At 41.0% G+C, this 27,925-nt stretch overlaps 1 protein-coding gene, 1 long non-coding RNA gene and 1 other non-coding gene across 4 annotated transcripts; all 3 read right to left on the bottom strand.

Moving 5' to 3' along the window:
• Nucleotides 1–97: 97 nt before the first annotated feature.
• On the bottom strand, nt 98–27,925 carry LOC120738247 (nebulin-related anchoring protein). 2 transcript variants are annotated; one of them, XM_040039444.1, is made up of 43 exons: nt 27,585–27,925; nt 27,105–27,199; nt 26,783–26,870; nt 25,511–25,615; nt 25,088–25,195; nt 24,839–24,946; nt 24,606–24,710; nt 24,380–24,487; nt 24,162–24,269; nt 23,971–24,078; nt 23,166–23,282; nt 21,422–21,526; nt 21,168–21,275; nt 20,884–20,988; nt 20,631–20,729; nt 20,445–20,549; nt 20,201–20,308; nt 19,978–20,085; nt 19,672–19,869; nt 19,443–19,547; nt 19,256–19,354; nt 19,066–19,170; nt 18,079–18,186; nt 17,785–17,942; nt 17,016–17,169; nt 16,818–16,922; nt 7,013–7,111; nt 6,689–6,793; nt 6,472–6,579; nt 6,221–6,334; nt 5,936–6,133; nt 5,339–5,443; nt 4,983–5,081; nt 4,705–4,809; nt 4,511–4,618; nt 4,008–4,319; nt 3,814–3,918; nt 3,495–3,593; nt 3,256–3,360; nt 3,033–3,140; nt 2,585–2,896; nt 1,738–1,893; nt 98–1,565 (listed from the first exon to the last, which is right to left on the bottom strand). In XM_040039444.1, the coding sequence occupies exons 1-43, from the start codon at nt 27,648–27,650 to the stop codon at nt 1,281–1,283; spliced, it is 5,409 nt and encodes a 1,802-aa protein (XP_039895378.1). In that variant the 5' UTR covers nt 27,651–27,925; the 3' UTR covers nt 98–1,280. The 2 variants fall into 2 exon arrangements, with proteins under 2 accessions (XP_039895378.1, XP_039895379.1); XM_040039445.1 differs by lacking the exon at nt 25,511–25,615 and having other exon boundaries at nt 27,585–27,923.
• LOC120738251 lies at nt 7,792–16,810 on the bottom strand. Its single transcript, XR_005696924.1, has 3 exons — nt 13,800–16,810; nt 12,581–13,425; nt 7,792–11,158 (listed from the first exon to the last, which is right to left on the bottom strand). It is a non-coding gene; the product is annotated as an uncharacterized LOC120738251 (long non-coding RNA).
• On the bottom strand, nt 11,131–11,202 carry trnac-gca. The gene has a single exon. It is a non-coding gene; the product is annotated as a tRNA-Cys (tRNA).

Raw genomic sequence — 27,925 nt, 5'->3', positions numbered from 1 at the left:
TTACACTGAAACATCTGTAATCTCTCAATGTGGCCCTAATACTGTGTTGTAAGACTGTAAGACCGGATGCACTGTATGTCTTTTGAATTTGGAAGAGTTCTAAGGCAACTTGTATTTTATTTTGTTTGTTCTATATCAAAGTAATCCAAAATTCTTGCAGATTGCTTCTACGTCATAAGATGCATCAAAAATGTTAGTGATCCATTACATAAAACATCTTGGTCTATCTGACACTGCAGGCTGATTCTGGAGGCCCATTGGTGTGTGTGACCATATATTTTTGGGGGTTTGTGTGAAAGTAATCACAAACAGCATGCACTATGTCACTCTAGTGGTGAGCTGTGGTCAGAAGAACAAGCCTGGTGTCTACACCAGCGTCCATACATACAGCTAGATCAGGAGCAAGATCACCTCAACATCAGTCATGTGATACACCTTACTTTGCTGTGTGTTTTTCTGTACTTAGCAGTCATTTGTATTCTGGGAATAAAAAGGGACAAAAGCTTAGTTTGCCTGGGAAAACAACCCAACAAAAACAGTTTATTAATCATTGATAAAACCAAGAATTTACTCCGAGCCCAGCTTTGAGTTAAAAGAGACACAAACTCACAAAGCTGAACCTGTCAGACAAAAGTAGATCCCATCACTTCAGTAGGCTTATACTTCTTACTCATTGGTTGAAAGTGCATAAAATGATCAAACCTGTTTTGCAAGACTGCAACAAGGTTTTGTGCTTTCATCATTTGAACTTTCAGCATATAGTATTTATCAGATTTTTTTAAAAAGGACCAAGCAAAGTGTAAAAAGATGAGTTTGAAATCCTTTGCACTCTGCATCAGTGGCCATATAACAATCTGGTCCAGCCCATATTTCTTCCAAATACACTCAGTATATGAAAGCACAAACTTTCCTTCAGCATTCCACTCAGTTTGACCTTCAACCTCCCTTAATTCAGCTTTGTTAATCCTGTCGTTTTGCTTGAATTTGCTAAAAATGGCTCTTCAGTTGAAATTTACACCTTAGCACTCACACAAATACCAACAATCCTTCCAACAAACATCACTAGTGCTGTCCTGGTTCAACATGCTTAATCTCACTCTTAATCATATGAACTCTGCTGCAATTTGTTATTACATCTATAGCAGCTCTGATAATATTGTGGCTTCTCATGTAACTGCAAAGTCACAATTATCGCTTCATCAAAGTAGTAAAATAACACAGTAAAATATAAGCACACTTTCTAAAAGTGACCATCTCTGTCTCCAAATGTCTCCTTTGCTCTACGCTTCTTCTATGGCAGCAACTTTACTGGACTTGGTTGTGTTCTGGAGGGTGGCTGAAGACGAGGATGAGGTGGTGCTGGACTTCTTCTCCATGGATCTGAATGAAGTTGTGGTGGTGCTGGACTTTTTCTGCACGGTCTGGATGGTCTTCTTCCTCTTGACATGAAGAACTTCCATCGCATCCATGTTGACACCTTGCTGGATCTCCTCACTGGTCTCCACCTGCTCAGAAGCTTGCTGTTGCTGTTGTTGCTGCTCCTCCATCATCTGCTGATAATGCAGCTGAAAGGAAGACAGAGAGGACGTTTTCAAGACCCTTTGCTGTCTAAGGACTTCCTTATTTTATATATATATATATATATATATATATATATATATATATATATTTTTTTTTTTTTTTTTTTTTAAAGACATTGTACTAATCACTAGTGTCACCATTCCATGATGAACTTACCATCATGTGTTGCTGATACTTCGCAATAGCCTCATCAGCGCTAACTCCATCAGCCAGCCCCAACTCTGCAGCCCGGCGTGCAAGCTCTGCTTTATGAGAACCAGGAGGGGTCCAGCCCACTCCTCTGATCCAGTTCAGGTCCGACTTGTAGTTCACCTTGAATAAAAAAGAAAAGAAATGACAGTGGTATATTTCTACTACAAATAAGCAAGTGGCCCAAATTTAATACATGGCATTCTTAAATAACTTGGGGTTAATGTTTTCAATACATTTCATACAATCTTTGGAAGATTTTGGTTAAGCCTGGGCTTATAGTCAGTTCTTAATTAAAAAAAACATGAATTATGATTCTGATTAAGGCAACAAAACAAGCCAAAAATAAGTTGCTCTGACTGAGCAGTTATACTTTGTGGCTTAAAACTGCAATAATGATTCAAAAGGTCCAAAAAACATGGGATCTGTTAACTGGAAAACCAAAACAATAAACTCAAAGAGGGTAAAAGAATTCACAGAATTGTGGCTCATTATTAAACCAATACACAGACCAGTTAAATAATGAGAAAGCTCTAACCAGCAACCACAAAATGACCCCAATGTTAATCCATGGGGCAATTGTCCGTGTTAAAAGTACACATGCTTGTTTTTTCAGGATCATCGTGTGACTAAAAGTAAACACTGAATTTGGCTCATGCCATAGGTCCCACTGTTGCACAAGACATTTGCTTTTTGAGCACCTAACAGTGCTTCTTCCCTAAATACATATCAATCAATAAATAAATGACACATCAATAAATGACAGTAATTATATTTTCAGATCCAGCTCAGTTGCACGAGCATCACAACTTACATCACTCTGCAGTTTGTAGGCCTGCTTTGCATGCTTGACATTGAGCTGTTCGGGGTCACAGGTGTAGTCGTGGAGCTTGTGTCGATAGGTGAGGTCACTAGCCTGAGCTTGGCTCTTTTTGGCGTGCAGGAACTCGGGCTGATCTGGGCGGATGTTGTAGTGGGCACGTTCCTCCTTGGACTGACGTTTGTACTCTAAGTTGCTTTGGAGTTTGCTTGCTGCCAGAGAGTGCAACATCTTAGGGTCATCCTCCACACAGCGCAGGCCTACCTGGTGGCCCTTCTCCTTCAGGTGAGCCTCCTTGTAGCGGAACTGTTGCAGGGAGAACTACAGGGTCAGCATCCTTTAAATGCCTTTGTTTAATACTGTTACTGTATAGTATAAAAATGTTTGTCCTGGAATAATAGCCTCGAAAATGTATTTCAATGCAACAAGGCCCATAACTCACATCACTAGCGATTTCTCTGGAAGCCTTGGCAGTTTGGAAGGGAATAGCGTCCAGCCTCAGGTCGTAGCCCGATGTCTTCACTTGCTCCCCAGACGCCTTGTAAACTTTCTTCACGGAAAAATAATGCTCAAGATTAAAATGTTATGTAGAGATATTATCATCTTTTTTTAAAAGGATTTTTAAAAAAAATTTTGCAAGTATTTAGCTGATAAATGTGCCTTACATCACTAATCTGCTGGGCATTCATCTTTGCTCTGATGAAGTCTGGATCATCTGGATGCAAGGTGTATTTATGCATGTCGTCATTCTTTCCAGATTTGTACAGCCTCTGTAGTGGATGAGAGGCACAGGCATGAACAAGGTAGAAATATCACCGCCAGCAGCTAAGACAGCAAAAGACTTAGAGCGGAATCAGGTTTTTGAATCAGTTCTCTCTTATAAACATTTCCATCTTCTTCCTACCTCACTGCACTGCTGATAGCTAGTCTTAGCGTGGACTATATCAGGAGAGTCAGGCACTGAGGTAAACTTCAGGCTGTCTGGCAGCTGGCGATACCTCTTCTGCAAGAAGGAAGACCACACACACATTTAGACACAGATGGCGAAAGCTTTTAAAGCAATACTGCATAAATGCTAAATTCAGCTTCATATGCAGTCAGAGCTGGAGCTCATAACCTTACAGGAGTTTAATTAAAACCATAAACATGATGGATATATTACTTTAATTTGACAGTAAACTGCAGCAATATTATAAATTAACAGGTTTCGGTGCATTACTCACATCACTTATAAGTTCTCCAGCCTTTTTGGCAGACTCCAGCTGAGGCGCACCCACTCCATCCCAGGCTACCCCTTTCATGAAATTGAGGTCTGACTTGTAGAGTTTCTAAACATAAAGTAATAGAGCAATAGATGAGTCAGGACATTTGCACTTCCTATTAGTAATTTGATCTCTTCTTCACTCCCAGCTCTCACCTCACTCTGCAGTTCATAAGCCTTTTTGGCCCATTTGACCTTCATGTCGTCAGGGAGCACCGTGTACTCGTGCAGCCTCGTCCTGTAGTCCTGGTCGCTGGCCAGTGCCTGCGCATTCTTAGCCGCCACCAGATTAATCATGTCTGGCGTGAGGTGGTACTGTCCGCTGGTTGTCAGTGCATCCTTGCGGTACTCCTGGTCGCTGGCCAATCGGCCGGCCTGCAGGCAGTGCAGCATATGTGGGTCGTCCATGATGCATTTGACCCCAATGTGCTTCCCCTTTTCCAGCAGGTGGTTGTGTTTGTACTTGTACTGCAGAGACACAAGTTAGATTAATCAACTGGAACTGATCTGCAAATTTTAATCAAAAGGATACAAAACCCTGCATACGATTCCTACTTTACCAGAGCTTAGAGTGAGCATTTTTTAAAAACTTAATCATGGTTGATTTAACTCTTTAAATGCTTGGGTTTTGCTGTGCTGTTCAACAAATGTGATCTTACATCACTGGCGATGCCCGTGGAGCTCTTGGCAGCCTGGAAGGGGATGTCCTGCATGGTGAGTTTGTATCCCTGAGCCCTCAGAGTGTGCCAGGACTCTCTGTACTTTATCTGCAAAGAAAAAAAGTTATCTATATTGTGTATACATATAACATTTGAAAAGAACATGCTTATGATCACTGTATGCTGTTAAGTACCTCACTAAAGTTGGCTGCATTGATCTTTGCTTGTGTAATCTCTGGCCTCTCAGATGTAATAGTGTAGCTGTGTTGGTCATTCACCCCTTTCTCCTTATACAAACGCTGGGACAGAGAGATAAAACCCAGTTTATTATCATTCAAATCATCAAATATTTCCAGCAAAGTAACATGCCTGGTTATTTCTAGTAATCTTAAAAAGGAACGTTGCAGCTTAAGCAAGCAAAAAAACATTTACAAGAAAAGGAGAAACTAAAACAGTAACGTTATTGTCTTACTTCATTTGCAATCTGTGAACTGTGTTTGGCATGGATAATATCTGGAGAGTCAGCAACAGAGGTGTGCTTGAAGTTGTACGGCTGCTGACGGTACTTTTTCTGTTGCAGAGAGAATTAAACAGTTAGTTTTTGGTGTAAATCAAGTCAATGTTTTGAATTCCCACCAACAAAATCAAAAGTTAAACCCAGAAAAATTATAGTGAAACATTTTTACCACTGATAACGTCAGATCCAGAATCAACTATACGATTTCCCTTGATCATGCATCAAGATACGGTGAATATAGGCAACCTAACATGCACTGAAAGCACTAAAAAGGGCAGAAAGTAAATGAAAAAGCATAGGGGATATCTCACTTCACTGATGAGGTCTGTGGCCTTCTTGGATCCTTCAATCTGCAGAGCACCAGTGGCGATCCAGGCTGTGCCACGCAGGTAGTTCAGGTCAGAGCGATACAATTTCTGTAGGGTGGACAAAAAAGAATAAAATAGGAATATTACAGAAGCAAACATGATTCCATTTTATTACTGTCAGTTACTATCTAGTACAAGTTTCAGCCTTTAATAATCAATTTGCCTGGTAGACGTGTGCTGTCTGTTACAGAGATAAATAAACCAGCCTTGTAACCAGCCTCAAACACACTTTAAGTATCAGATACTAGCTGTTTCTTTAAAATAGCTTGGCCTCAACAATTGGCACTAAAAACTGAAAATCTTGATCACATCTCTGAATGTAAAAACAAGTCTCATTACATAGAAACAACCACTGCAAAGGTTTTTTTGATCTACAAATACAGCATTTCATGTGTTCATTGATTTAATGGTTTAAAATTGTAAAGTACAAATAATGTTGCCTTTGTGCTCTTTTTCACAGCAAGCTCAGTTGTGACGGAAGAGCGTTGTTAAATCTATAAATAAAAGATGCTGCGAGCAGCTGTCTGCCGTCACTCTCACCTCACTCTGCAGGGTGTATGCTTTCTTGGCAGCTAGCAGCTTCAAGTCATCCGGCAGCGCGGTGTATTGATGCAGGGACAGCCGGTAGTCCTGGTCACTGACTAATGACTGTGCCTTTTTAGCATGTGCAACCTCCAGCATGTCCATGGGTAGGTGGAACTTTGAGAGTTCCTTTGCAGAGTCCTTCTTATACTTGATCTAGATGGGGAAATGTGATTACGAGAATATTGTATAATCATTAAAATATGATTTCTATCAGCTAAACTGCAGAAACTAAGTACTCACATCACTCTGTAGCTTGCTGGCATAGACTGAGTGAGCAATGTTCAAGTCATCCTGCAGTCCCTTCAGGCCGATCATCTTCCCTTTGGTCTTCTGAAATTCTTCTCTGTACTTTTGCTGAAATGACACGCAAAACACACAAAGCTTAGTGAGGAGAGCTATTTGAAAATCTGTGTTGACAAGAGCAGTTTCAGTTCAACTTTCTGCTAAAAAATAGTAATAATGTGGTTTCATATGATGAAATGGATTCTCACATCACTGAGGATCTCTGCAGATGCTTTGGCAGATTGGAAAGGAATGGCATCCAGACGCAGCTTGTAACCGCCATCACGTATCTTCTTCCAAGATTCCTTGTATTGCGTCTGAAATGTGTCGGATGGACAAACTCAGTTTCACCGCGAAAACATTATATAAAACCTGCCGCAGAGAAGAACTTTTTGACTGACTAAATGTGCCTATGTATGGTTTTACCTCACTGATATTCATGGCATTCAGCTTGGCTTGCACCAACTCGGGTAACTCTCCACTCAGTGTGTAGTTGTGCTTCATGTTTTCACCCTTCTCCCTGTACAACCTCTGTAAAGAAGAAAAAACAGCACTAAAGATCAGTTTACCGCAATGAAACAAGCCTTAAAATAACTCAATCTGGTGAACTTCTAGGTGCTACAGTGGTTTTTGTGGCATATGTCAAGTGGGCCAAAAAAACTCAACAAGCTAGGTAACAACATGTTTGTTGTATGCTATATCACGCAATAATAACATATGGCTGAGGCTACAAATGTCAGCTGAACTTACATCAATTGCAAGTTTGTTGCTTAGTTTGGCCTGGTTCATCTCTGGAGTGTCTTCAACACTGGTGAACTTCAGAGCGCTTACATCCTGACGATACTTTTTCTGGAGAAGAAAAATACCCCAGTAATGAACACTAGGGAGGCAACCATAAAAAACTAAATGCATATACGTGTTGGGACCACTAGAGGGCACACACTATATCATAAATATCCCACATAGCAAAATTGGTATGGCCTGGATCTGGCCCACACAATGTGCTTACACATGGCCCGCATACCGAAAAGAATGACGGCCCCGATCTGGTTTGCCAGAGGTGGCTCACACATGGGCCAGTTGCAGACACACTGCTGGCCCTGTGCTGGCCCAGAACATTTTGAACTCTGGCCCCAGATGTCAGCCTAATGTGTACCTTAATCAAGCCATGGAATAACAACATGTACTGGAACATAATAGTGGAAAACTAGCAAGACAAAACTCTGTTCAGACAGTGAATGGACTGATTCTTATATAATGCCTTTCTAGTCATCCAGATTACTCAAAGTGCTCTGTACAACATGCCACATTCACCCAATCACACACTTTGCCTAAACTGGGTGCTTCCTAACTATATTCTAACTCTTGACATGCAGACTGGAGGCAGGACTCGAATCACTTACCCTCTGATCAGTAGGTGACCTGCTCTACCTCCTGAGCTTCAGCCACCCAGTGGTAAACATGACTAAACCCTCACTAGGTTTAGGATAAAGTGTACATCACAAACCTGTCAAACCTGCAATTGAAACGTTGGCTACCATAGCAGTATAGTATCGCAACATGGCATTTGGGTCTTCTAACTAAAATAGGAACATAAATAGTGCCATCATTGCCAGACCTGCCCCACATCTGGTTGATATACACCCCGCCATGACACCAGTCAGTCAGAAGTGCCAGCTTGATGCCGGATCCGGTCCTAGGACTTGAACCAGAGTCGTCTTCATTTGCAGCCAAATGCTCTGCCACTGAGCTATACCCCAATTCCACCTAATGCTCTAAAAGAACCCTAATAGCTAAGGCTTTGACTCGGATTGTGTCTGAAAACACTAAGATGCATGACAGTCAAGAATGTTTGCTAAGTAGAGGGTATCTGGACTTGAACCAGAGACCTCTTGATCTGGGGTCAAATGCTCTAGAAGAACCCTGATAGCAAAGGCTTTGACTCGGATTGTGTCTTAAAAAGCTAAGATGCATAACAGTCAAGAAAGTCTGCTAAGAAGGGGGTATCCGGACTTGAACCACAGTCCTCTTGAACTGCAGTCAAATGCTCTGCCACTGAGCTATACCCCCAACTCCCCTGCCCAATGAACCTGACAAAGCTTTCATGAAATTATACGTTAGAAATGGACAAAAGGGAAATATTAAAGATTTAGATTTTTCTGAATGCAAAGTCAGGCATGCAAAGAAAGTTTGCTAAGTAGGGGGCAACCCGACTTGAACCCGAGACCTCTTGATTTGGGGTCAAATGCTCTAGAAGAACCCTGATAGGAAAGGCTTTGACTCGGATTGTGTCTGAAAAAGCTAAGATGCATGACATTCAAGAATGCTTGCTAAGGAGAGAGTATCCTGACTTGAACCAGAGACCTCTTGATCTGCAGTCAAATGCTCTGCCACTGAGCTATACCCCCATTACCCCTGACATGTGAACCTGACAAAGCTTTCCTGAAATTAAACGGAAGAAATGGACAAAAGGGAAATTTTAAAGATTTAGTTTTTTCTGAATGCAAAGTCAGGGCTGCAAAGAAAATTTGCTAAATAAGGGGAATCCCGACTTGAACCCAAGACCTCTTGATCTGGGTTCAAATGATCTAGAGGAACTCTGATAGGAAAGGCTTTGACTTGGGTTGTGTCTGACTATACATGACATTCATGAATGCTTGCTAAGTAGGGGGTATCCGGACTTGAACCAGAGACCTCTTGAACTGCAGTCAAATGCTCTGCCACTGAGCTATACCCCCAATACCCCTGCCCAATGAACCTGACAAAGCTTTCATGAAATTAAACGGTAGAAATGGACAAAGGGGAAATATTAAAGATTTAGTTTTTTCTGAATGCAAAGTCAGGGCTGCAAAGAAAAATTGCTAAGTAGGGGGCATCCCGACTTGAACCAAAGACCTCTTGATCTGGGGTCAAATGCTCTAGAAGAACCCTTATAGGAAAGGCTTTGACTCGGATTGTGTCTGAAAAAGCTGAAATGCATGACATTCAAGAACGTTTGCTAAGGAGAGGGTATCGGGACTTGAACCAGAGACCTCTTGATGTGCAGTCAAATGCTCTGCCACTGAGCTATACCCCCATTACCCCTGCCATGTGAACCTGACAAAGCTTTCATGAAATTAAACGGAAGAAATGGACAAAAGGGAAATTTTAAAGATTTAGTTTTTTCTGAATGCAAAGTCAGGGCTGCAAAGAAAATTTGCTAAGTAGGGGGCATCCCGACTTGAACCCAAGACCTCTTGATCTGGGGTCAAATGCTCTAGAAGAACCCTGATAGGAAAGGCTTTGACTTGGATTGTGTCTGAATATACATGACAGTCATTAACGTTTGCTAAGTAGGGGGCATCCCGACTTGAACCCAAGACCTCTTGATCTGGGGTCAGATGCTCTAGAAGAACCTTGATAGGAAAGGCTTTGACTCAAATGATCTAGAAGAACCCTGACAGGAAAGGCTTTGACTTGGATTGTGTCTGAATATACATGACAGTCATTAACGCTTGCTAAGTAGGGAGCATCCGAACTTGAATCAGAGACCTCTTGAACTGCAGTCAAATGCTCTGCCGCTGAGCTATACCCCCATTTCTCCGAATGCTTTAAAAGAACCCTAATAGCTAAGGCTTTGACTCGGATTGTGTCTGAAAACATTAAGATGCATGACAGTCAAGAAGGTTTGCTAAGTAGGGGGTATCCGGACTTGAACCAGAGACCTCTTGAACTGCAGTCAAATGCTCTGCCACTGAGCTATACCCCCATTTCTCCTAATACTTTAAAAGAACCCTAATAGCTAAGGCTTTGACTCGGATTGTGTCTGAAAACACTAAGATGCATGACAGTCAAGAATGTTTGCTAAGTAGGGGGTATCCGGACTTGAACCAGAGACCTCTTGAACTGCAGTCAAATGCTCTGCCACTGAGCTATACCCCCATTACCCCTGACATGTGAACCTGACAAAGCTTTCATGAAATTAAACGGAAGAAATGGACAAAAGGAAAATTTTAAAGATTTAGTTTTTTCTGAATGCAAAGTCAGGGCATGCAAAGAAAATTTGCTAAGTAGGGGGCATCCCGACTTGAACCAAAGACCTCTTGATCTGGGTTCAAATGATCTAGAAGAATCCTAACAGGAAAGGCTTTGACTTGGATTGTGTCTGAATATACATGACATTCATGAACACTTGTTAAGTAGGGGGCATCCGGACTTGAACCCAAGACCTCTTGATCTGTGGTCAAATGCTCTAGAAGAACCTTGATAGGAAAAGCTTTGACTCAAATGATCTAGAAGAACCCTGACAGGAAAGGCTTTGACTTGGATTGTGTCTTAATATACATGACAGTCATTAACGCTTGCTAAGTAGGGAGCATCCGAACTTGAATCAGAGACCTCTTGAACTGCAGTCAAATGCTCTGCCGCTGAGCTATACCCCCATTTCTCCGAATGCTTTAAAAGAACCCTAATAGCTAACGCTTTGACTCGGATTGTGTCTGAAAACACTAAGATGCATGACAGTCAAGAAGGTTTGCTAAGTAGGGGGTATCCGGACTTGAACCAGAGACCTCTTGAACTGCAGTCAAATGCTCTGCCACTGAGCTATACCCCCATTTCTCCTAATACTCTAAAAGAACCCTAATAGCTAAGGCTTTGACTCGGATTGTGTCTGAAAACACTAAGATGCATGACAGTCAAGAAGGTTTGCTAAGTAGGGGGTATCCGGACTTGAACCAGAGACCTCTTGAACTGCAGTCAAATGCTCTGCCACTGAGCTATACCCCCATTTCTCCTAATACTCTAAAAGAACCCTAATAGCTAAGGCTTTGACTCGGATTGTGTCTGAAAACACTAAGATGCATGACAGTCAAGAATGTTTGCTAAGTAGGGGGTATCCGGACTTGAACCAGAGACCTCTTGATCTGCAGTCAAATGCTCTGCCACTGAGCTATACCCCCATTACCCCTGACATGTGAACCTGACAAAGCTTTCATGAAATTATACGTTAGAAATGGACAAAAGGGAAATATTAAAGATTTTGATTTTTCTGAATGCAAAGTCAGGGATGCGAAGAAAGTTTGCTAAGTAGGGGGCATCCCGACTTGAACCCAAGACCTCTTGATCTGGGGTCAAATACTCTAGAAGAACCCTGATAGGAAAGGCTTTGACTCAAATGATCTAGAAGAACCCTGACAGGAAAGGCTTTGACTTGGATTGTGTCTGAATATACATGACAGTCATGAACGCTTGCTAAGTAGGGGATATCCGGACTTGAAACAGAGACCTCTTGAACTGCAGTCAAATGCTCTGCCGCTGAGCTATACCCCCATTTCTCTGAATGCTTTAAAAGAGCCCTAATAGCTAAGGCTTTGACTCGGATTGTGTCTGAAAAGACTAAGATGCATGATAGTCAAGCATGTTTGCTAAGTAGGGGGTATCCGGACTTGAACCAGAGACCTCGAACCAGAGACCTCTTGAACTGCAGTCAAATGCTCCGCCGCTGAGCTATACCCCAATTTCTCCGAATGCTTTAAAAGAACCCTAATAGCTAAGGCTTTGACTCGGATTGTGTCTGAAAAGACTAAGATGCATGATAGTCAAGCATGTTTGCTAAGTAGGGGGTATCCGGACTTGAACCAGAGACCTCTAGAACTGCAGTCAAATGCTCTGCCGCTGAGCTATACCCCCATTTCTCCGAATGCTTTAAAAGAACCCTAATAGCTAACGCTTTGACTCGGATTGTGTCTGAAAAGACTAAGATGCATGATAGTCAAGCATGTTTGCTAAGTAGGGGGTATCCGGACTTGAACCAGAGACCTCTTGAACTGCAGTCAAACGCTCTGCCGCTGAGCTATACCCCCATTTCTCCGAATGCTTTAAAAGAACCCTAATAGCTAAGGCTTTGACTCGGATTGTGTCTGAAAAGACTAAGATGCATGATAGTCAAGCATGTTTGCTAAGTAGGGGATATCCGGACTTGAACCAGAGACCTCTTGAACTGCAGTCAAATGCTCTGCCGCTGAGCTATACCCCGATTTCTCCGAATGCTTTAAAAGAACCCTAATAGCTAAGGCTTTGACTCGGATTGTGTCTGAAAAGACTAAGATGCATGATAGTCAAGCACGTTTGCTAAGTAGGGGGTATCCGGACTTGAACCAGAGACCTCTTGAACTGCAGTCAAATGCTCTGCCACTGAGCTATACCCCCATTTCTCCTAATACTCTAAAAGAACCCTAATAGCTAAGGCTTTGACTCGGATTGTGTCTGAAAACACTAAGATGCATGACAGTCAAGAAGGTTTGCTAAGTAGGGGGTATCTGGACTTGAAACAGAGACCTCTTGAACTGCAGTCAAATGCTCTGCCACTGAGCTATACCCCCATTTCTCCTAATACTCTAAAAGAACCCTAATAGCTAAGGCTTTGACTCGGATTGTGTCTGAAAACACTAAGATGCATGACAGTCAAGAATGTTTGCTAAGTAGGGGGTATCCGGACTTGAACCAGAGACCTCTTGAACTGCAGTCAAATGCTCTGCCACTGAGCTATACCCCCATTACCCCTCACATGTGAACCTGACAAAGCTTTCATGAAATTATACGTTAGAAATGGACAAAAGGGAAATATTAAAGATTTTGATTTTTCTGAATGCAAAGTCAGGCATGCGAAGAAAGTTTGCTAAGTAGGGGGAATCCCGACTTGAACCCAAGACCTCTTGATCTGGGGTCAAATGACCTAGAAGAACCCTGATAGGAAAGGATTTGACTTGGATTGTGTCTGAATATACATGACAGTCATGAACGCTTGCTAAGTAGGGGGTATCCGGACTTGAACCAGAGACCTCTTGAACTGCAGTCAAATGCTCTGCCACTGAGCTATACCCCCCTTACTCCTAACACTCTAAAAGAACCCTAATAGCTAAGGCTTTGACTCGGATTGTGTCTGAAAACACTAAGATGCATGACAGTCAAGAATGTTTGCTAAGTAGAGGGTATCCGGACTTGAACCAGAGACCTCTTGATCTGGGGTCAAATGCTCTAGAAGAACCCTGATAGGAAAGGCTTTGACTCAAATGATCTAGAAGAAGCCTGACAGGAAAGGCTTTGACTTGGATTGTGTCTGAATATACATGACAGTCATGAACGCTTGCTAAGTAGGGGGTATCCGGACTTGAACCAGAGACCTCTTGAACTGCAGTCAAATGCTCTGCCACTGAGCTATACCCCCATTTCTCCTAATACTTTAAAAGAACCCTAATAGCTAAAGCTTTGACTCGGATTGTGTCTGAAAAGACTAAGATGCATGAGAGTCAAGAATGTTTGCTAAGTAGGGGGTATCCTGACTTGAACCAGAGACCTCTTGAACTGCAGTCAAATGCTCTGCCACTGAGCTATACCCCCAATTCCCCTACCCAATTAACCTGACAAAGCTTTCATGAAATTAAACGGTAGAAATGGACAAAAGGGAAATATTAAAGATTTAGATTTTTCTGAATGCAAAGTAAGGCCTTCAAAGAAATTTTGCTAAGTAGGGGGCATCCCGACTTGAACCCAAGACCTCTTGATCTGGGTTCAAATGATCTAGAAGAACCCTGACAGGAAAGGCTTTGACTTGGATTGTGTCTGAATATACATGACATTCATGAACACTTGTTAAGTAGGGGGCATCCGGACTTGAACCAGAGACCTCTTGAACTGCAGTCAAACGCTCTGCCACTGAGCTATACCCCCATTTCTCCGAATTCTTTAAAAGAACCCTAATAGCTAAGGCTTTGACTAGGATTGTGTCTGAAAAGACTAAGATGCATGATAGTCAAGCATGTTTGCTAAGTAGGGGGTATCCGGACTTGAACCAGAGACCTCTTGAACTGCAGTCAAATGCTCTGCCACTGAGCTATACCCCCATTTCTCAGAATGCTTTAAAAGAACCCTAATAGCTAACGCTTTGACTCGGATTGTGTCTGAAAAGACTAAGATGCATGATAGTCAAGCATGTTTGCTAAGTAGGGGGTATCCGGACTTGAACCAGAGACCTCTTGAACTGCAGTCAAATGCTCTGCCGCTGAGCTATACCCCCATTTCTCCGAATGCTTTAAAAGAACCCTAATAGCTAAGGCTTTGACTCGGATTGTGTCTGAAAACACTAAGATGCATGACAGTCAAGAAGGTTTGCTAAGTAGGGGGTATCCGGACTTGAACCAGAGACCCCTTGAACTGCAGTCAAATGCTCTGCCACTGAGCTATACCCCCATTTCTTCTAATACTCTAAAAGAACCCTAATAGCTAAGGCTTTGACTCGGATTGTGTCTGAAAACACTAAGATGCATGACAGTCAAGAATGTTTGCTAAGTAGGGGGTATCCGGACTTGAACCAGAGACCTCTTGAACTGCAGTCAAATGCTCTGCCACTGAGCTATACCCCCATTACCCCTGACATGTGAACCTGACAAAGCTTTCATGAAATTATACGTTAGAAATGGACAAAAGGGAAATATTAAAGATTTAGATTTTTCTGAATGCAAAGTCAGGCATGCGAAGAAAGTTTGCTAAGTAGGGGGCATCCCGACTTGAACCCAAGACCTCTTGATCTGGGGTCAAATGCTCTAGAAGAACCCTGATAGGAAAGGCTTTGACTCAAATGATCTAGAAGAAGCCTGACAGGAAAGGCTTTGACTTGGATTGTGTCTGAATATACATGACAGTCATGAACGCTTGCTAAGTAGGGGATATCCGGACTTGAAACAGAGACCTCTTGAACTGCAGTCAAATGCTCTGCCACTGAGCTATACCCCCAATACCCCTGCACAATGAACCTGACAAAGCTTTCATGAAATTAAACGTTAGAAATGGACAAAAGGGAAATATTAAAGATTTAGATTTTTCTGAATGCAAAGTCAGGCCTTCAAAGAAATTTTGCTAAGTAGGGGGCATCCCGACTTGAACCCAAGACCTCTTGATCTGGGTTCAAATGATCTAGAAGAAACCTGACAGGAAAGGCTTTGACTTGGATTGTGTCTGAATATACATGACATTCATGAACACTTGTTAAGTAGGGGGCATCCGGACTTGAACCAGAGACCTCTTGAACTGCAGTCAAATGCTCTGCCACTGAGCTATACCCCCATTACCCCTGACATGTGAACCTGACAAAGCTTTCATGAAATTAAACGGAAGAAATGGACAAAAGGGAAATTTTAAAGATTTAGTTTTTTCTGAATGCAAAGTCAGGGCATGCAAAGAAAATTTGCTAAGTAGGGGGAATCCCGACTTGAACCAAAGACCTCTTGATCTGGGGTCAAATGACCTAGAAGAACCCTGATAGGAAAGGATTTGACTTGGATTGTTTCTGAATATTCATGACAGCCAAGAATGTTTGCTAAGTAGGGGGTATCCGGACTTGAACCAGAGACCTCTTGAACTGCAGTCAAATGCTCTGCCACTGAGCTATACCCCCAATTCCCCTGCCCAATGAACCTGACAAAGCTTTCATGAAATTATACGTTAGAAATGGACAAAAGGGAAATATTAAAGATTTAGATTTTTCTGAATGCAAAGTAAGTTTGCTAAGTAGGGGGCATCCCGACTTGAACCCAAGACCTCTTGATCTGGGGTCAAATGCTCTAGAAGAACCTTGATAGGAAAAGCTTTGACTCAAATGATCTAGAAGAACCCTGACAGGAAAGGGTTTGACTTGGGTTGTGTCTTAATATACATGACAGTCATGAACACTTGCTAAGTAGGGGGCATCCGGACTTGAACCAGAGACCTCTTGAACTGCAGTCAAATGCTCTGCCACTGAGCTATACCCCCATTTCTCCTCTTGCTTTAAAAGAACCCTAATAGCTGAGGCTTTGACTCGGATTGTGTCTGAAAACACTAAGATGCATGACAGTCAAGAATGTTTGCTAAGTAGGGGGCATCCGGACTCGAACCAGAGACCTCTCTCCTGAGTTCAACATAAGACCTGGTTCATTAGATTAGAACACCCATTATGCATCTGGAAATTATAGGAAGCAGGGAGCTATACGCCCTGAATCGAATTAAAAAGCCACCCCTGTAGCTATCAAATTAAGATGAAATCCACATGAACTTATCAGTTAGGGCAACAAGAAATGCTAAATTACATAATGTCAAATTATATGTCTCCTGTACTGAAAGTGAGACCTGGTTCCACAGAGCAGAAGCCTGATAGTTTTGGGCTTCTGAATGGAAATTTAGCCCATAGGCCTGAAGGAGCAAGTTTTCTCATAGTTGAAAGAATGCCTGGATATGTTGGATGAGCTTTATAGTTTTATGTTTTTTAATATGTAAAATCAGATTTCCTCATATTTTAAAGTATGAACTTCAACTTGAATTGAAAAATATATAAACAGATATGATTTTAAACCTTGGAAGTTTCTGTGATATAACTCTCTAACCAAACTGAACACTAAGAAGATTGAGACTGATCTAAAAAAGAATACTTTTGCCTCATTTCTACTAAAAAAAAAAAGGGGGAAATATTAATAACATTTAACAGTGATTGTTTTATAGCTACTCGGAGCAATGCCTTGTGAGTCATAGTATTAAACATTACCTCGCTGACCAGCTCCCCAGCTTTCTTTGCTTGCAGGACATCCAGAGATTTCGAGGCCTCCCAGCCAACGCCCTTCATCCAGTTCAAATCTGACCTATACTGTTTCTGAAAACAGACGTGCGCACATATCAGTATCAAATTCTGCAGTACTTTTGCATGAAATGATTGGTCATTCCAGTGCCTAAAAGTAAGATTTACATCGCTTTGTAGTCCATAAGCCTTCTTCGCCCAGGCAACATTAATGTCAGTTGGCAGAGTAGTGTATTCATGGAGTATAGTCCTATAATTGGTCTCAGTTGCCAGGTCTTGAGCCTTCTTGGCATGGCTGATGTTCAGCATATCCAGGGAAACACTGGAAATGAAGATTAGTTTCAATGAGGAGCTTTGATCCAAAACTGCAGAAAATGAAAGGTCAGTTATTGTTGAGTTATATTGAATCGGTGCTCTTTGCTGATTGGGGTCTACTTAAAAAGAAGGATAATACACTTCATTTTACTTTGACTTTATCTGGGGTGATGGCTCATGCAGTCTTTATCAGAGCTTGTTTGACCTTTTGAAATGAAATGTCCTGTAAAACTTTCTAAATTGCTGCTGGTATGAAAAGAAAGCAGGATATTGCTAAGGAATCTGCTAATAATGTTTGTAATAATCTAAAAGCTTCTGTCAGTAGTTTTCCTCTTCAACTGATATCTGATAACTGATATAAGCTCTTTATCTCATTTTTAGAGTTACTGAAATGCTATAACACATGCATCATTACCCTCTGAGGTATAAGGATAAGAATATTAGGGCTAAATGACCTCGCTAACTCAGAAAATGCAAAATGAATTGCTTCACTTATTACCAATTAATTGAAGAAGACCATGCGATACAGATTTAAGAAACTATACCCAACTATAAATGACTCCCTTTACTTTATCTCTAGTACCAGATGCATCTGGGTGTGAAGAACTAAGCTTGGCCTCACCTGTATTTGGTCTTAGTGTCCTCGTAGTTCTTTTTGTAGTGGCGATCACTCTGTAGTTTGGTGGCCAGAGTGGAGTGAGCCATCTGAGAATCCTCACTGACCGCTTTAATGCCAATCATCTTGCCTTTGTTTTTCTCATACGTCTCTTTGTATTTCACCTGCAAAAAGACAAGAAATAAATGGTTCAAGATGCTAAATGCTACTTCTTAAAGAATCCATTGATTTCAAAATGCTGCAACTCAACCTAACCCAAGGTTATTGCAAATTTCAGAGTAAAAGAGAATAGAAACTCACATCACTAGCCAGGTCTCTCTTGGCTCTTGCTGTGAGTATAGATAGGGAGTCCAAACGGAGCTCAAAGCCCTTTTCCCTCTGCTTCTCCCAGTTGCTCTTGTACACTTTCTGCAAAGACAAATGCATGAGGAAAAAAATCATATCAGCACCTCACACGCACATATTGAGAAACTCGTTAAATTGCTTTCACCTTCAGGTGAAAACGCAGAAAACTGTGAGGGCTGCGTGAGACAGACTAGAGACAATTTGTGAGACAAATTAAGTGTGAAAGACAATTTCACGTTGAACAGTGCGTGAGCTGCTACTTCAAAAGACTTAAAGTGCATTATATCACGTCATGTGGATTTTTAAAAGCAAATCTAATTTTGATAATTTTAAATTATTGGACTGAATAACTGGCTAACCAGCTTGATTTTGTGCCATATGGAGACACTAAATAAGTTCAGCTGAATATAAGAAATTGGCTTAAATAGATTCCGCTTTCTGAGAACAACACTATGTCGAATCAGGTCACAGAATCAAACTTCCTTGGTGTTTTTAAGAAGATAAAATACAGTTTGTTTGTGACATATATATATATATATATATATATATATATATATATATATATATATATATATATATATATATATATGTTTGGTTGATATATGCAGTTTTGTGATGATACCCTATGATTCATTAACTTGTAGAATCATCTTGAGCAGCAATAACTTGAAGTAATCGTTTTCTGCAGATCCTGGTTGCTAGTTTTTTACCTTTTTCATTTCTATGAAAGAACAAAGGACGTACTTGGTTTTCCACAAAAAGTCCCTTTAAAACATAATTTGTCAAATGATTGTATGCATGAACTTATACCAGTTCAAGTGTAAGACACATGGCAGTCAACTGCACATTCTTGAGGAGCTTGTATAACGTAGCAGATAACAGATATAGTTTAAAAATGTGAATATTTGTTTTCTACATCAATTTTTTTATAAATGAACTTACTGCACTGAGAAGGTCCGCGTTAGCCTTTGCTTGTCTGAAAAGAGGTTCGTCCTTTGTGATGGTGTACTGGTGCAGCATCTGCTCTGTGTTTGCTTTGTAGGCCAACTGAAAAGTCACATAGATTAGTATATACTGCAAGAATGCACTAGAATGAATGGCGTCTCATTCCGGCTCTAAAGTGGAGACTTACATCGCTCTGCAGTTCCTGGCTTTTCTTTGCGTGCTTGATGGAGAGATCATCGGCCACCTGGGTGAACCTGATGCTGTCTGCCTTCTGACGGTATTTGGTCTGAGAGAAAAAAGCAGCCAAATAAATGGGGTGCTTGAAAGAAAACAGCAACAAACTAAAATATAAACACAAGCACATTTCCACTCACATCACTAAGCAGCTCTCCAGCTTTCTTTGCCTGAGTGATGTTGAGACATCCTTCGGTCTCCCAGCCCACTCCTTTCATCCAGTTCAAGTCTGAACGATACTGGTTCTGCAGAGAGGAACAAATGTCAAGAAAGACTTCTCCAAAAGACTTCTCTTTGCCTTTTTCTTCATGTCTCTGCATTTAAAAGAGACCCCTTAACCAAAATATCACTCTCAGGTGGCTCTCTCACCTCACTTTGGAGGGCATAAGCCTTTTTGGCCTGCTGGACCTTGATGTCATCTGCCATGACTGTGTAGTCGTGGAGCTTTGTGCGATACTCCAGGTCACTGGCGAGTGCCTGGGCCTTCTTGGCATGGCTTAGGTTGATCATGTCCAGAGGAAGGCTGTACTGGGCCTGGCTCTCTTTAGAGCCCTTCTTGTATTCAATCTGAAGTTGTAACAAAAAGCAATAGGTAACCTCTGAGGTTATACTCTGGGCTTGTGTGAGTCACACAAGTCTACACTATTACATTGCAGGTCAAGCAATTCTGCTTACATCACTGCTCATCTTAGCCACTTGCAGAGAGTGCAGAGTCTTGGAGTCGCTCACGTTGACCCCCACAGCCTTCTCCTTGTTCTTCATGTAACTCTCTTTGTATTTAATCTGAAACACATGCCCGTCTGACTTGATTTCATTTGCCAGCTTTTACTTCTGATTAAAGCCACTTAGATTTTTGCTTAGATGTCTTTGCAGCAAAGAGAAGCGTGAGTTTACTTACGTCACTTGCAAGGTCTCGGGAGGCCTTGGCTGCTTTGACGCTCAGATCGTCCACACCAATTTCACAAGCTTTAGACTTTGTCTTCTCCCACTCCTCTTTATATTTAATCTGAAGAAACAGAAATGGGTTATGGCATCATAATGCCAATAACAAGATAGATCATGTGGATTGGTATTGAATTCTGGGTGCTTGCATGACGAGTGAAGGTAAGCTATTGATGCAAGTGTGAGAAGAGTAAACTTACATCGCTACACAAAGCAGCATTGGCTTTGGCTTTTTGGATTTGGGGCAGGTCTTGGGATAGTGTGTACTGATGCTTTGTCTTCTCATACCCGGCTTTGTAATTTAACTAGAGGCCACATGAATTACATGGTTAGAAAAACTAAGAAACTTATTAAGTGTTATGCATGGTGTTATACTGTTTACTTACATTGCTGACAAGCTGAGCATTTTTCTTGGCCAAAACAATGTCAGGTGTGTCTGTCACTGACTTGTACTTCACCTGGTCAATGTGCTGCCTGTAGTTCCTCTGCAACCACAATGACAACAGCGCTGGGATGAAGTTTGCTATCTGAGAACCGACTTTACATTTGAATAATTTTTCTGATTTTAAGTGCTTTTAAAAAAAAAACTTTTAGCGTTAAAATGTCCCTTTGTCTTAATTAGATTGTTGGAGGCTGTACCTCTTTCAGTGGATCCAGTTTTCTTTGGCTTTGGTAACCTGGCGTAATATTGGCCGGGTAGTTGTATTCAGCCTGCTCCTGCTCACAGCCTTGTTTATAAGTAATCTGAGATATGCAGGACAAAACCACCACATCAATAAAATCACTCGCACAGACAGTTGACAGTTTATCATTTTCTATTTACAAATTAAACATGTAAAATAGTTTCTTTTTATCCGTGTAATATGAAATCAAATCCAACCAAGCAGATCTAATACACTGATTTGATTAAAAATAAGACTTACATCACTTGCCAGCTTCCTCGCTTTCATGGCATGCATGGTCTTCTTGTCAATACCCGAGTCTTCATAGTGGCCTTTCATACCAGTAGTGTATTTCTCTTTATATTTGTTCTATAGAAAATATTTTTTTAAAAAGAAACATGTTCATGTGCTGATATCAGGTATTAATATATAAATACGTTGTTTGTAGGGTGTCAAAAAATCTACAAAATTATCAAAATATATATATTTGACATTGTTTTTGCGATTAAACTTACATCACTGGTGAACTTGGCAACCTTGGCTGCATTTTGAAACTGTGGGGTCTCACAGAAATTGATGCTGTGTCCTTTGCTGTTCTCCAAGTCTTTTTTATACTCCACCTGTTAGCAAACGTAAAAATAAAGCAGCCAAGCTGTAACATTTTTCACTGCAACCTCATTTTTCTGTTTTCCACAGTGAGAGCTGATCCTTTGTGGCACATAGGTGCCTACATGGCTAAATATACAGTAAAGTTCCTCCCACTAATCAGTCACCATCACTGACACTCCATCATCACTTGAGAGTCTCTGAGACCAACCTTTAATCTTAAACATGCTTTGCTGAGCTTAACATTAAAACCATTTCCCTATTTAACATGTCAGTCTCTTTATCATGAAAATATCACACAGGGGAAACCTCACCTTTAAACACTGGTGCTTGAAGTTATGTGATCATGGCTGTTATTGGGGCCGTCTTTTCTGCTAGCTTTATGCTCAAGTGCAAATAAAGTCACTGATCTCAACCTCTGGATGCTGTTTGAATCGTTGGAGCTGTTTAAAATATTTTCATAAAATTATCTGAGAAATCTAATGCTTTGTGCTCCAGCATGGTGAGTGAAATACCAGTATCACATTTAGTACTAATATAAAGTCTATTGATGCACCATGCTAATCAAGTTTGCTAGTGTTAGCTTGTGGTGGGCAGATTAATCCAACGCTGGTATTGGTTTTGGATCGACAGTAGTGCTATATGATCGATATTTTATTTCTATCTTCTTACTTGAGTATGTAGTCCACTGAATTGGGTTAAATATTTGTTTTTTAATGCAAAAATATACCTCAGTACTCTTGTGTTCACTGTCAAATCTATAGCACAACAGAAACTGGCACAAAGTGCTTTAGAGACAGGCACATTTACATTCCAGGTCTCCAAAAAACAGTTTCCATAAGCAATAAAAAGCTGAAAAGTGTGTTTTATTATGTAAACTAAAACTGAAAGTGATTTAGTGTTTATTAAATGTGATGATGATGATGATGATGATTCATTTTTTAAAATCATGACATGCTGCTCTTTGCTACACAAGCTGCCTTTATAGGTTAAAAAGTATCAGTGTGGGCATTGGTATCTGAAATACTTGCCCTGTATTTACTTAAAATACTTTACAATTCGCAGTATAGAGCAGCACTAGTGTTAGCTGATAACTTCTCATCCAAATATTTCTACTTTTGGATTAAAAAGCCAAAACGACTACACTCCAGGGTTTAAAATGCAACTCACCAACCATGCTATGTTCTTTATTTACAGTCTGTCATTATATCATAAACATTATTTGAAGCAAAAAACAAAAAAACAAAAACAAAACTGAGATAATGTGTCTGCGTGGTTTTGGTGGAAAAATAGATTCAGAATAACACACATATTTTTAAGGCTAAGAATAGATTCTTAAAAATAAAGCGCAGTGTGAGGTAACCTTAGTTTGGCAGGATGGGCCATGACCTTGGAGGTAAGCTGTCACCTCACCACACAAGCATTTCAGAGATGCTGAAAATGCAATTCAGGAGGCTTCATGTCTGCTGGACGCTGACACAGTACACCCAATATCTCCCACTCTTAAACACACATACATACATTTACCTGAGACTGACTGTTGCTTAGACAAAAAGCTATTTGAATATTCACATTGTTCTTTCCCTACGCTCTGAATAAATCTAGACACACAAATGTATTTAGCGAAGGTTGTATGCTTCTCACGGGCCTCACCTCACTGACAATCTTGTTGATTTTTCGTGCGTTCTTCAGTGCCAGATTATCCTCAGAGGTCAGACTGTGAAAGTGTGACGTGCCCTTCATCTTGTTTAAGTCTTTCTTGTATTTTAACTGGAAAGAGATGAAAAATTACTAAACGTGTTGCAGGAGGAGAAGGACAAACAGTTTTGCTCCTGCAAGGTTGAGGAACACACAAACAGAGTCTAATTCAGTCACTGCGGATATTTTAGAGAATGATGACATCAAGTCTCCTCATTGTTGTCCCTCGTCTGCTATTCTGCCCGGTGTTGACAAGGACACTTGATTGATGAAGCTGAAACTCTTACACACTACACTCTGCAATATTTTGACAACATTTACTACTAGTCCACATGACTAGATGACAGATACAAGCTCCCTTTATAACTACACGCAATCCTTCCAACACCTACACAACAAAGCATCTAAATGTTAGACTCAACATATTTGGGGCTCAGGAGGTAAAGCAGGTCATCTGCTGATCGGAAGGTTTGTGATTTGATCCCTGGCTCCTCAGGTCTGCATGCCAAATATCCTTGGGCAATATACTAACCCCAGGTTACTCTCCGATTCATCCATCAGAGTGTGAATGCTAGTGAGAAAGCACTGAAGAAAGTGAATATGGCATGTTGTATAAAGCGTTTTGAGTGCGCTGGGAGAGTAGAAAAAGGGCTAAATAAGACTCAGTCCATTTACCAAGATGGACCAATTACATGTTTGTCAAAGATACTTACAGCTTTTAGAAATATTTCACTGGGTCCACAGTCAGATTGATACTTACATCACTGGCAATTTCCTGTGCCTTCTTTGCAAGGTGATAACCAGGCGTAATCATGGCGGGGAAACTGCCTTTGCCTCGCTGTTGCTCGTATTCTTCAGTATAGGCAATCTGGAAACAGGAGAGCACTTTGCTTTATGTAGTTCGCTTTGAATTAAAACAAACTGATGGAACAGTGACAGTAATTTTCATACGTGGCTGAAGTTCTCTGCATTTTCTTTGGCATGGACAATCTCAGTAACGGCCGCTTCAGCGCTGGCTTTCCCCTTTATCTCCTGTTCGTACATCTGACGATACTTGATCTGGTTCAGCATGAAAACAACAGCATTTAAACATTTAATCACGAACATGCATTAGTATTTACTTGCATATGTGTGTGCTGTTTTTTTTGTATTTGTTTTGTACTACTTACGTCACTGGCCTGCTCAGTGGCCTTCTTTGACATTTTGTATCCAGGCGTAAGGTGTGCAGGGAAACTACCTTTACCTCTCTGCTGCTCATATTCTTCTGTGTAGGCATACTGATGAAAAAGAGGTGATGCCTCATATCCATAAATATATTATTGTAACAATATATATGTTTATAGTTGAGCAGAGCTAGTTAAAAAAAAAAAAGTCAACAATGTCTGAAGGGCTTACATCGCTAACTATTTGTCCTTGTTTCTTGGCCAGAATCACCTCAGGGGGGTCCACAAATGTTGTGTATTTGGAAACTCTTTCCTCGTGTCCTTTTTTATATTCCAGCTGAAGAGAAAGACAACAAAGCAATTTTATTTGGCCTCTTGAATTTTTTGATAAACTTGCATGGATTGTTTAACAGAAAGGGAAAATCTTTTCTGTGAGGTACAGAAAGCTAAATGAAATCCACTTACATTACTTGCTAAGGTATTTGCCTTCTTGGCAGTTTGGTAGCCCGGTGTGATCATTGCAGGGAAGCTACCCTTTGCTTTTGACTGCTCATATTCTTCTGTGTATTTGACCTGCACAAAAAAGAAGCCACAAAATCAGCCATGTGACCAACACTGTTAAAAATTGTAAGTTTTTTTTATATCAACTATTTAAATAGAATATACTCATGATACAACAACACAACAACCAGTGAGAAAAAAATGTGTACTCACATCACTGATGGTATTCTGTGCCTGGGACATTGTCACTATCTCCTGGTTGCTCACCATCCCTGAATACCAGGTCTGCTGCTGTGAGAACTCAGACTGAGACTGAAAGGCCTGTTTATATATAAAAGATAAACATGGTCAATTACAAATGTTCCTAAACCAGGCAATTATGCATCTTGCAAGGTTTTTATGAACCTGTTAAATAAGCCATGCAATTCATTTATGTGAAATGATACAAAAAATAAACAAGTGCTTACTCATGACAGACAAAAGATTTGGCTGAATTAAAATACTAAAGTAGAAGAAATTAGGAAGTTTGAAGAATAATTTTTAATTCTTCTCTCTTTTATTTGATAAAGATAAGAATTTGGGTTGAAAATTCCCTTTAAAAGGGTTCAATGGCCAGTTGCTCTCCCAGGAGCTCACCTGGCTGGCCATCTGATTGGCTAGGCAAGCCTTCTCCAGCTCCATGGATCTCGTGTCACAGTGGAAGGTGGACATAAAGCGTTCGCCATCTTCGCGATACTTCAGCTACAAGGATGGCACATGGATGACAAGCATTAAGCCAAGGCCAGCGAGCATTTGCACATGCAGACGCTGCACATGTGACTGCAGCATCCATTTTGGTAGTTGGATGCTACTAATCACCTAAAAATAAGATTTTTTTTTTTTTACTGCTAGTCCTAACTGGTATTGCTTTACTTCAACAGTGCCAAACATCTCTCTATTCTTGTGCTGCAGGAGAACCTGAGCTGAAAAGCTAAATGATGAAGGGATAATGTTAGAGAGCTGGTATTAATAACTAAGATGTTCCACTCAAGATGGTACAAGACCTGCCCAGAACAAACCAGAATAGAGTACTTTGTATATCATCCTAGAGTTGTAAAAACCATCCCAAACTAATCTTAGAATAGCTCTATGTCAGAGGAAGAGACAGGACAGAGTGACGTCTCTAGAGCATCATCGCCTAAAGGGTATAAAGTACAATCAATAGGAATAAGAAAGCAAAAGCTGCATGTTAACCCAAGCAAGATATACACTTTTTAAATGTTCAGTGGGGTAAATCTAGACAGGGGGTTGAGGGCCACTCATGATCCGAGGTCAGCCCTCAGATCAAATGTTGAAATGTTAATTCCCACATCCCTCCAGTGGCTTAAAACAGTAGCCGAGGCGCTTGCTAGCCTACTGCTAATATAAGCATGAGAGCCTTGCGTAAACTTAGAGGCACAGACAGACTCAGACAGACAGAAACAGGTGGCTGAGCAGAGGAGAGGAAGGGATGTGAAGCTGTGTTTCCTGACATATAATTTTAGCCCGTTGAAGCATAAAGTGGGCTAAGTGGAGGGGGGTATCTAGCCCCTGTCAGGGAAACAGAAATAACCTGAGCCAGTCTCCATTCCAAACCACCTCCGTCACCACGGCCTCAGAACCACCGACCACCTCTCGTAAAGAAGGAATTAGACCTTTGTGATCCAACAGTAATGGATACAAATGCTCAGGGTCAAATCTCAAGTTTTTTACTGCCTTTTTAGACCTCGGTGTTCAGTATAAATAACAATCTTTAGAGTAGACACAGCCATAAACAGTCTTTCCTCTAGTGCCATAGACAGCAACAACAATGCCAGTGAGTCAGAGGACTGAAACATGTTGTATGGCATGCATGATGCTGCTGTGGTTTTGCTCAGGATGTCCTCTTACCTCACTGCTGGCCTTACTTTGCTTCTTTGCGTTAATGTTGATGGGGGTCTCATAGACACTTGTGAATGTGTTGTTCCTTGGATTGTGCCTGAAAGGATGAGATACACATATAGTTGCCAACATGGTCACACCAGGTGTAATTCACAACGTTAAAAACGGGACCCTGGCTATTGTGCAATCGTGGTTTACTAAGATGCAGTTAATTTGCCTCCTCTGTGCTTTACTCATTAAAAAAAGATTACGTTTTTATTTAGTTTTATCATGTCTGGTGATTAACTAAAAACGCTCAATAGGCATTGCAGTAGTATTGACTCCTACTTACACAGAGCAGTATGGCCTCTTCTTGTGGCTGACAAAGTTATTTGGAGTGAGTACCATTTTGCAGACATCACAATGAAAACATGCTTTGTGCCAATTCTGCCAAAAATGAAAGAAAGGAAAAAGAAAGACAGACCATGAATCTTTAAATCCGTGTTCAGAGGAAACATGACTGGAATCTAGTTCATTAAGCAGAGAAAAAACGCTGGACAAGTAATTTCTGGTATATCTGATTAATAAGAGGCCCAGAATAACATCAGTAATCACATCACATTTTTCCACATGGACTCAATGACCGATTCTCTAAAGCTTTAATGTCACTGCTAAACTGTAAGTCTTTTTTTTGTCCAGTCTTTTAATTAAAAACAATCTTATATCCATAACCATTGTGCAGCTGTTATTAGTTTTATGGCTAACACAGACACATTTGAGAGTTCACTTTAACCCAAGAAGGCATTTATTTATAAATGCTTTAATGTATTACCTGGTCAATGCAGTTGATCTTCTCAGCTGGGTAGACCACAAACCCACACCTGGCACAAGACTGCATGGTGAATGTTTTCCCTTCTTCTCAAAATCTCTCGGGAAAACCAATAAAACTAGCGTGAAGTATTGGCCAAAATGAAGTCGGGTCAGTCAGACGGACAGACGGCCGTTTAGCTGAGGAACTGGGAATCCCAGACAGTAGCGGTAGTGCGTCTCTGGTGGCTGAAAACTTAGCTCTGTGACTGTGGGACTGTGAAACTGGCTCTTACTTCACACCATGTCCCATGATGGACCACCCCCCTTCTGTGCCCCGTGCTCAAAGACTGGCCGAGTCCAGCT

This window comes from Simochromis diagramma, unplaced genomic scaffold (genome assembly GCF_900408965.1).
Source record: "Simochromis diagramma unplaced genomic scaffold, fSimDia1.1 OVJJ01000402.1, whole genome shotgun sequence".
NCBI classification, from domain to species: domain Eukaryota; kingdom Metazoa; phylum Chordata; class Actinopteri; order Cichliformes; family Cichlidae; genus Simochromis; species Simochromis diagramma.
This window is presented reverse-complemented; position numbering and strand designations above follow the sequence as displayed.

Bases quoted from the DNA above. Each gene is read 5' to 3' on its own strand.
- LOC120738247 (XM_040039444.1), bottom strand. From the start codon at position 27,650: ATGCAGTCTTGTGCCAGGTGTGGGTTTGTGGTCTACCCAGCTGAGAAG. The intron at 19,870-19,977 runs GTAAGCAGAATT...TTACAACTTCAG, and splicing joins TGGCTAAGATGAGCAGTGAT to ATTGAATACAAGAAGGGCTC. The intron at 16,923-17,015 runs GTAAATCTTACT...GTCTGTTTTCAG, and splicing joins CTTATGGACTACAAAGCGAT to AAACAGTATAGGTCAGATTT.